Here is a 9982-nt window from a genome sequence, read left to right on the forward strand (position 1 = left end):
CACACTGAACATGAGCGTGGCCTAAATATGATATGTAGTCATGTTGGTGATAAATAAAAGTATTGTACCAATAAAGACCAGAATTCAACACAGATGCCTCAAATTTAATTTGACAGAAATACAATATGACTGCATGATAAGCTTCTTGGAAATCTCAACAATAATCCATCCATGTTTTCAAATACAGATATTTACCAATGATGTATTACATGGATTACATACTTTCATGTGGTATGTTGAATTATTTTGGAATCCCTAGAATACATATTTTGGGTTACCGGTATTCAAAACAACCACAGTGCTTTTTGATTAAAATACATACTTTGTATTGTTGCCTCCTTCAAATACTGGTCAAGTACATCTACAGTGGTAGTGAAACTTTGTGAGTGATAATCCATTGGCATTATGATAAAATCTCACGGTAAATTTGTCAGCCAATCATTTGCACAGGATTATTTTTTCAGATTCTCAGTTGTAATTGATTTCAATTCAAGAAAGTGAAAAGAATCCATGAAATAATGAAGAAAGTCATTTGAGTCACAATACTTTTCACATTATACCACAACAGACAATTGTAAACATATACTATTTTTTTTACTCCATTCTGTACATTCATTCATTCATTCATTCATTTGAAATACAATACTGAGGTGTTTTCTTCTCCAGTGTCCATAATGACGCCATGTCATTATTATTCAGTCCAGCAATAAAGTATGTTAATTTGAGAGCTATGCCAAATGTACAAAGATCATACAGAAGGTCTATATGCGCGGACATTATAGTGATTTGAGTTTCCAGACTGAGAATTGTGAAATAGGCCAAACCTATTCCATTCCATTTGGAAATGAACTGTAGCAGCATCAGGTGACAATAGAAGCACACAGCTATACTAAGTGAAGCATGAGATTCACACACAAAACACATATACTCACTACCATGATATTGATATGCACAGAAAACAATTGTTAACTCGGGAATATAAGTGAGGAGCAAATCAAACCATTCTGAGTCTAGATAATATAACTCAATAAATATCGGTAGTACCATATAGTCACAAAGGTCAAGAGTGAACACAACAGCTGTTCCATAAATGCAAAATGGCTAGCGAGATACTTTCCCTAAGTGTATTCAAGGGGAAAGGTTCAAGAATGTGAGTGAGATTAAGTTTGTGTAGAAAATGTCTCCAGTCGTTTCACACACACCTTATTTCTTTTACATTTCATCTGCTGATAGATTGGCTAGAATAATTCCCTTTCCAAATCTCCCAAATACTTAAAATATTGTTAAAATGCACCGGCTGTATACAAATGGTAAGAGGAAATCTCAGATACTTTGAAGGTGCCACAGGTCATGTGGCAGTCATTGATAACATAACAATTTGAAATCATTGGATGTAAATGCCAAATTTGGTCATTCACTTAAATAAGCATTTCAATTCACCAAGCTATTATAAATAAACTAATGTGTAAATATTCAATAAATAAATAAATGAATGTGCATAAAATGTTTTTAAAAAGTGTTAACATATACAATCGTGATCTCTTCAATGAAGCATTGCACATGACTCCACGGGTGTACCCATCTAAGGTCGAAGTTCAAACAAACACATGACATGTGACTGACCACGGACAGGTATAGACATGGCCAGCAGCATAGGCTGTGACGAGGGAGGTCAATAGTGACATCAAAAGACCATACCTAATGCAGTTTCCAACTCTTGAGCATCAACTTGAGCCTCCACTACTTCTCAGTTCAAATTAAAATATTGCATCTACAACATCTGTTTAGACTTATAAAATACTGTGTATATATGTATATAAGGCTAAAGGCTATGACTGCAATTAAACTGCATTGTGTTCATCTATCTGCAAACGTTGGGCACATTTTACTCCAATTTGTCAGTAATTTCCTAACACACCAAAAACTGTTTCTCACACCTACAGAAACAAGTTGGTTGCTCCATTATGGTGCAGACAGCTGATTGTTTAATAGCCAGAGCTGGTCTAGTAATGAGATACACATGGGGATGGCCAGACAAAACAAACTGGTGATGTGCTGTCAGAAGTGACCTGGATCTTCTATGCAGTCCTACTCAATCACAACTTTTTGTATAATCAGACGAGACAGGATCTGTCACTGCTAAATACCGTGTATGCCACGCTTGCTAAGAAAAACGAATTTCAAAAGATGCTATGCTAAACATATTCTGCGACTATTAAGTTTGTGTGTGAAGAATTGCTGTGAACGCATGTTCGTCAGTTGAAGTAGTTTTTCTTTAGCAGTATTGCATTTGCAGAGGGATTCCCATTTCCATTAAACATCAAAGCTTTTCAATGTCTCTTTTCTTCTCTCTGTAGTAATCCATGACCACGGAACATGATATTTTCCATCCTTTGGCTAGATCCAACTGATGTAGAAATGTTTTGATTATACAGTGACAGTACATTGTTGATAAAGTCATTTGAACTGTGGGGCTTTCTTTTTTTTTTTTTTACAGTGGGAAAACAAGGAAACCAGAGAATGTAGAGTATTGCCATCCGCCAACTAGATTTCCCTTCTCCAGTTTAAGGTAGACCTTGTCCTCTTTATCCAAAAAGAGCAGAACTCCATTGGTGGCTGCCTCTCGAGTTACGTCTTTGTCACCCGCAAAAGCTGAGATGACAGGTTTCCCATTCAACATTAAGTTCACCTGGATGACCCAAAGAGACAGCAATGAGCGAAAATAAACAAGACAGGGGAGAAATGCAGCTAATCTCGCTACTGTTCTGTACTAAAATATCTTGCCATGCTATGATTGCATTGCCAAACAGCATTATCATCCACAGCTACCTAGAGTAGCTATTTGCTATAAACTATTGTTTTAGTTCAAATATGTACAGTTTGCAGGAGCCCTTCCCTTGACGTACTTTGGAGAGAAAAAAACATTCTTGTTTAGATTAGTTTCGTCACTTTCTTAAATAGCCAGAATAAAAAGATTGTCTGTTTAATAAGCTCATGTAGTCTACTCCCCCTTTTCGCACCCAGAGACAGCCTAGACCTCTCCAGGCTTCGGAGCGTCACAAAGAGAGGACTGGAAATTGACACTACAATTGTGCAAAACATACATCACCAAATTAGAAGCTGTGCCATGCAGTGTCTGTGATTTCCCATTGAAGTTCTACAGGACATTTTCCTAACATTGACACGGTTAACTCTCTCATCCATTGAAATCAAGCGCTTCGTCAGAGATTTGTTTCTGCTTCCTCTAATAACCAGTCTGTCAATGCAAACCCAAATGTCCCAATAGGCTTACACAGGAAATAGTCCAGAATAGACTTAGACAAAATAGTCTTAGGCACATTTCCTAACACACTACAAGGCCCTTTCAAATAATGTAGCCATGGCCAATGTATAGAAAATGAATTGTCTCATGGGAATCACATTATATTATAACTGGAACTAAATTGTTGAATCAATTTGGCCAAAACAAATAGCTTACCTGTATAGTCTGACTCTGGTACACTTTTATAACGTGAAAATTAAAACTGTAGATCCCTTTTCTGGGTGACAAAAACACTGACTCCAAAGTGAAATAGTTGCCTATATTCACAAGAACCTGGGGAAAGAAGAATAAAGCATTTTAGAAAGTGAAAAAATATTCTCCTCGCTGACTATTCAAGTCAGACCAGAATATTTATTGCTGCAAGGCCCAATGCAGTCAAAAATGTGATTTTCCTGTGTTTTATATATACAGTGGGGCAAAAAAAGTATTTAGTCAGGCACCAATTGTGCAAGTTCTCCCACTTAAAAAGATGAGAGAGGCCTGTAATTGTCATCATAGGTACACTTCAACTATGACAGACAAAATGAGAAAATAAATCCAGAAAATCACATTGTAGGATTTTTAATGAATTTATTTGCAAATTATGGTGGAAAATAAGTATTTGGTCAATAACAAAAGTTTCTCAATACTTTGTTATATACCCTTTGTTGGCAATGACAGAGGTCAAACGTTTTCTGTAAGTCTTCACAAGGTTTTCACACACTGTTGCTGGTATTTTGGCCCATTCCTCCATGCAGAGCAGTGATGTTTTGGGGCTGTTGCTGGGCAACACAGACTTTCAACTCCCTCCAAAGATTTTCTATGGGGTTGAGATCTGGAGACTGGCTAGGCCACTCCAGGACCTTGAAATGCTTCTTACGAAGCCACTCCTTCGGCGGTATGTTTGGGATCATTGTCATGCTGAATGACCCAGCCACGTTTCATCTTCAATGCCCTTGCTGATGGAAGGAGGTTTTCACTCAAAATCTCACGATACATGGCCCCATTCATTCTGTCCTTTACAGGGATCAGTCGTCCTGGTCCCTTTGCAGAAAAACAGCCCCAAAGCATGATGTTTCCACCCCCATGCTTCACAGTAGGTATGGTGTTCTTTGGATGCAACTCAGCATTCTTTGTCCTCCAAACACAACGAGTTGAGTTTTTACCAAAAAGTTCTATTTTGGTTTCATCTGACCATATGACATTCTCCCAATCTTCTTCTGGATCATCCAAATGCTCTCTAGCAAACTTCAGACGGGCCTGGACATGTACTGGCTTAAGCAGGGGGACACGTCTGGCACTGCAGGATTTGATTCCCTGTAGTGTGTTACTGATGGTAGGCTTTGTTACTTTGGTCCCAGCTCTCTGCAGGTCATTCACTAGGTCCCCCCGTGTGGTTCTGGGATTTTTGCTCACCGTTCTTGTGATCATTTTGACCCCATGGGGTGAGATCTTGCGTGGAGCCCCAGATCGAGGGAGATTATCAGTGGTCTTGTATGTTTTCCATTTCCTAATAATTGCTCCCACAGTTGATTTCTTCAAACCAAGCTGCTTACCTATTGCAGATTCAGTCTTCCCAGCCTGGTGCAGGTCTACAATTTTGTTTCTGGTGTCCTTTGACAGCTCTTTGGTCTTGGCCATAGTGGAGTTTGGAGTGTGACTGTTTGAGGTTGTGGACAGGTGTCTTTTATACTGATAACAAGTTCAAACAGGTGCCATTAATACAGTTAACGAGTGGAGGACAGAGGAGCCTCTTAAAGAAGAAGTTACAGGTCTGTGAGAGACAGAAATCTTGCTTGTTTGTAGATGACCAAATACTTATTTTCCACCATAATTTGCAAAAAGCACCCCCCTTTTTCCTTTTCTCATTTTGCCTGTCATAGTTGAAGTGTACCTATGATGAAAATTACATGCCTCTCTCATCTTTTTAAGTGGGAGGACTTGCACAATTGGTGGCTGACTAAATACTTTTTTGCCCCACTGTATTTCCACACTATAAGGTTGGAATAATACTGTGAAATTGTGAAAATTATGATGCCCTTTTTGTATAAGAGCTGTTTGAAATGCCTGAAATTTCAGACTTTTTTGGTGAGAGGGAGTTTTGGCCACCATGCTAATATCACCATGTGGTAAATGAGTTAATCGACCATTAAGAGAGTTCCAAATGTCTTTTCCAATAACAGCTAATTTTCTGTTTCCCCTCCCCACTCAGACCACTCCCAGACAGACCTAGCAAAATTCTTGCTTGAGAAATTGCCTTATGCTAATAAACTATTTTTGTGTGTTTTTTAACGACCAGCGTTAACGACCAGCTTTTCTTCTGCTGACACAACTATGGTGACAAGACTATAGTGTTAAATCTGGGATATTTCAGTAGTTGTAGAAACCTCAACTCCTTAGAGAAAATGTACTGAGTTTTAATCCTGTGATTTAACATCACAAGCAGTGATCTTTTTTTTCACTAATTGGTCTTTTGACCAATCTGATCAGTCCTGAAAAAGATCTGAATTGGGTAGTGCTGAGCCTTTAGTGCTCTTTGAGGTCGGTTCGGTTTCAATATTTAAAAAAAATAATGAAGTGCACTATGCATTTAAATGTATGCATTATGTAGGTTGAATGCTGTAACAACACAGAACAAAACAATGAATAAAAGTCCGATGATGGTAGTGACGGCCCATTACTGCTTATCACTTATTAACCATCAGTTATTCACATTACTTTACTTTAATCAAATATTTCAGTTGTTGTGTATATTACATTTGTTTTATTTGACGACTTTATTTCATTCCTAGTCGTCATCTAATGTTTATTGAGCTGCTGCCTATGCTGTCTGACAAAATTACTATTTTAGTAGTTCTTCGAAGTAAATAAGGCATACTTTTATGACGGTTGAATACCAACTATCAATCACTTAGATCAGAGTTTCGGTCCTGGGGCCCGCCTTGGTGCACGATTTGGTTTTTGGCCAAGCACTACACAGCTTATTCAAATAATCAAAGCTTGATGATGAGTTGGTTATTTGAATCAGCTGTGTAGTGCTAGGGTAAAATCCAAAATATGTACCCAGGGGGGCCCCAGGACCAAGTTTGGGAAACCCTGACTTAGATCATGTATTTTCAGGTAGAGATACCTCACGAAGAAACTGCTCTCTATGTATCCCCTCTTGATTGTGCATTCTTCTGTATCTTTTGTAGCAGGCACAAAAGTACACAGACCAGACAAGCAGCCATGCAATGGATTATGATCATTGTAGTTAATTATCACATTTACTGGCGCTAAACTATGTAGAACATTGGCCTGTTGGAAGCTATAATTCCCTACTACATCCCACAGTTCGGGCATGATCTAATTTATCTCTAGAAAAACTGCAGTGCAATGAGCACATTGAGCTCACAATCTTTTTTTTACAAAATGCAATTCAAATATTTGACCCGACCTCAGTCCATTAGTTGTTTAAAAACTGAAAAATAACAGGCATTTTGGTTAATTACTCAGCACTAGAATTGGGCTGCTTTTGTGAATGCAGCCTTGATTTGCAAGTGTGAACTTTTACACCACTATAAGGCTGCGTTTACACAGACAGCCCAATTCCGATCTTTGGTCAAAAGACCAATTAGTGGAAAAAATATGAGACTTTGTCTGCCTGTGTAAATGCAGCCTACTAGTCCAGCAGCAACTACTTGACACAGGAGCTGCACTCTTCTCCAATAGTCTGTCTCCCAATTAGGCAGATTCAGCCAGTGATTTATGTAAGGTGTTGGTTATGCCAGTTGAGATGCCACCAGGAGGTGATATAAAACAGTGATTTTAGGTTAATTCAAACAGGGAACAAAAGTTAAATGCACTGCATTTACTCCATAAAAAATGGCACAATCTCAATTCAGAGCTTGCGTACACAAGGTGCAAGTACCACCCAATCAAATTGATGAAGCCAAACATCTCCAGTGTGTGTGTGTGTGAGAGAGAGAGAGAGAGAGAGAGAGAGAGAGAGAGAGAGAGAGAGAGAGAGAGAGAGAGAGAGAGAGAGAGAGAGAGAGAGAGAGAGAGAGAGAGAGAGAGAGAGAGAGAGAGAGAGAGAGATGCTCTATTCTCAGTGATAAACACATTGCTGCTGCTTTATCACATTTGAGCTATGCCCATTATTATTTATTAATCATTCAATCAATCATTAGGCGAGCTATTATTGATACATGTAGGTTGCTCTCTAAACCAATGTTAGACTCTTCCAGAACAACAATTTTTTAAAGATTATTTGTATTTAGTTATACTTTTGGGGGCATAACCTGTCACTGTGGGGTCAATTAGCTATGTAAAACGTTGTTCTTAAACAGCATTGCAACTTTGATGTTATAAAGTTGAGGTAAAATAAAACAGCCCTATATCAAAAACAACGTAAACAGTCTTACTTGGTCGAAGTATATGATTCTTGTTTTATTGCTCATCTCCGACGGTTCGTGATTGTTGCTCCGGACCGCAGAAAAAGCCACCTTGGAGTTTGCCGCGCGCACCGAAATGCCTAGAGGAGAGGACGAGCCCTTCCAATCCGTAGTCGGATTAGAGTCGCAAACCACAAGACATTTGCCCTCCAGGACTATAGGCTCCGTGTCATTCTGAGCTCCCACAAACTCAGAGATCAACGCCAAACTAAACATAAGAACAATATATTTTACCATCGCATTGTCCAACAACCCTAACAGCACCATTTTAAAGAAGACCCTCTCTGTATCAAATTCCACGTCCTCCTCTTTGGTCCCCGGTCGCAGACGCTTCTGACGCTATAAGATTATTTTCTTGGATCCAGCAGTATGCTATATTGATGAAAGAAACCGACGACTTCAAATGTTGACAACAACTGATGGAAATGAAAATCCCGATTATTTTCTCTTTGTCTCATTTTCATCATTTAGATTATGTTTGTGATTGAAATAAAAATACAAAATAGATGGCTGCATGAGGCTGGCATGAAGGGTTCAGTCTGAGAAGAAGCGCAATAACATTTTTCTGACTAGTGCTCTGCGACTCTCCAAATTACGCGTGTTGACTGTTAGTCCCAGTTGTGATATGCCCACGATCCAGACACGTCCATTTAGCAACGTATGCGTAAATATTTCCCGCACATAAAACAATGTCTTCATTTGTAGCTTACATTTTAGTTTTGCCGTTTTAGATCTTTGAGTATTTCAGTCTTTCTGTACCAGACCGCTGTTCAGGAAAGTTAGAATGATGAGATTGGATACATAATGGATGTAAAGCACATGGACTATTAATCAATTCATCTTTGGCGATAAGCATTATTGTTTGGAGACTAAACCAAGCATTTTGTTAAGAACAGTAGATATTTGGTATTTTATTTACCATAAACATATAATAAACAATATATTTATATTTTGTATTTAATCATTATTTAACTAGGCAAATCAGTTAAGTACAAATTCGTCCTATTTACAATGATGGCCTACCAAAAGGCAAAAGGCGGGAGGGGGCTGGGATTTAAAAATGTAAAAAATGAAAATACATAAATATAGGACAAAACACGCATCATGACAAGAGAGACAACACAACACTACATAAAGAAAGACCTAAGACAACAACATAGCAAGGCAGCAACACATGACAACACAGCATGGTAGCAACACAACATGACAATAACATGATAGCAACACAACATGGTAGCAGCACAAAACATGGTACTAACATTATTGGTCACAGACAACAGCACAATGGGCAAGAAGGTAGAGACAACAATCCATCACGCGAAGCAGCCACAACTGTCAGTAAGAGTGGCCATGATTGAGTCTTTGAAAGAAGAGATTGAGATAAAACTGTCCAGTTTGAGTGTTTGTTGCAGCTTGTTCCAGTCGCTAGCTGCAGCAAACTGAAAAGAGGAGCGACCCAGGGATGTGTGTGCTTTGGGGACCTTTAACAGAATGTGACTGGCAAAATGGGTGTTGTATGTGGAGGATGAGGGCTGCAGTAGATATCTCAGATAGGGGGGAGTGAGGCCTAAGAGGGTTTTATAAATAAGCATCAACCAGTGGGTCTTGCGACGGGTATACAGAGATGAACAGTTTACCTAAGAGTATAGAGTGCAGTGATGTGTCCTATAAGGAGCATTGGTGGCAAATCTGATGGCCGAATGGTAAAGAACATCTAGCCACTCGAGAGCACCCTTACCTGCTGATCTATAAATTATGTCTCTGTAATCTAGCATGGGTAGGACGGCCATCTGAATCAGGGTTAGTTTGCCAGCTGGGGTGAAAGAGGAGCGATGATGATAGAGGAAACCAAGTCTAGATCTAACTTTAGCCTGCAGCTTTAATATGCGCTGAGAGAAGCACAGTGTACCGTCTAGCCATACTCCCAAGTACTTGTATGAGGTGACTATGAGGTGACTACCTCAAGCTCTAAACCGTCAGAGGTATTAATCACACCTGTGGGGAGAGGGGCATTCTTCTTACCAAACCACATGATCTTTGTTTTGGAGGTGTTCCGAACAAGGTTAAGGGTAGAGAAAGCTTGTTGGACACTAACAAAGCTTTGTTGTAGAGCGTTTAACACAAAACAATGTATAAACAATGTATACACCCAACACTCCACAAAGGGTGCCTTAAATGGAAACAAACTAAATGGAACCATTAAATGTAATGGAATCCACTTTTTATTTTTATTTAACCTTTATTT

At 38.9% G+C, this 9982-nt stretch overlaps 1 protein-coding gene across 1 annotated transcript; it reads right to left on the reverse strand.

Moving 5' to 3' along the window:
* Nucleotides 1-2450: 2450 nt before the first annotated feature.
* On the reverse strand, nt 2451-8123 carry LOC139542330 (cerebellin-4-like). Its single transcript, XM_071347615.1, has 3 exons — nt 7708-8123; nt 3479-3595; nt 2451-2689 (listed from the first exon to the last, which is right to left on the reverse strand). Exons 1-3 carry the CDS (start codon nt 8002-8004, stop codon nt 2492-2494), a joined length of 612 nt encoding a protein of 203 aa, XP_071203716.1. The 5' UTR covers nt 8005-8123; the 3' UTR covers nt 2451-2491.
* Nucleotides 8124-9982: the final 1859 nt, after the last annotated feature.

This window comes from Salvelinus alpinus, chromosome 17 (genome assembly GCF_045679555.1).
Source record: "Salvelinus alpinus chromosome 17, SLU_Salpinus.1, whole genome shotgun sequence".
Taxonomy (NCBI): domain Eukaryota; kingdom Metazoa; phylum Chordata; class Actinopteri; order Salmoniformes; family Salmonidae; genus Salvelinus; species Salvelinus alpinus.

Bases quoted from the DNA above. Each gene is read 5' to 3' on its own strand.
- LOC139542330 (XM_071347615.1), bottom strand. From the start codon at position 8,004: ATGGTGCTGTTAGGGTTGTTGGACAATGCGATGGTAAAATATATTGTT. The intron at 3,596-7,707 runs GTAAGACTGTTT...TTCTTTCCCCAG, and splicing joins GAATCATATACTTCGACCAA to GTTCTTGTGAATATAGGCAA. The intron at 2,690-3,478 runs GTAAGCTATTTG...TGGGTCATCCAG, and splicing joins ACCAGAGTCAGACTATACAG to GTGAACTTAATGTTGAATGG.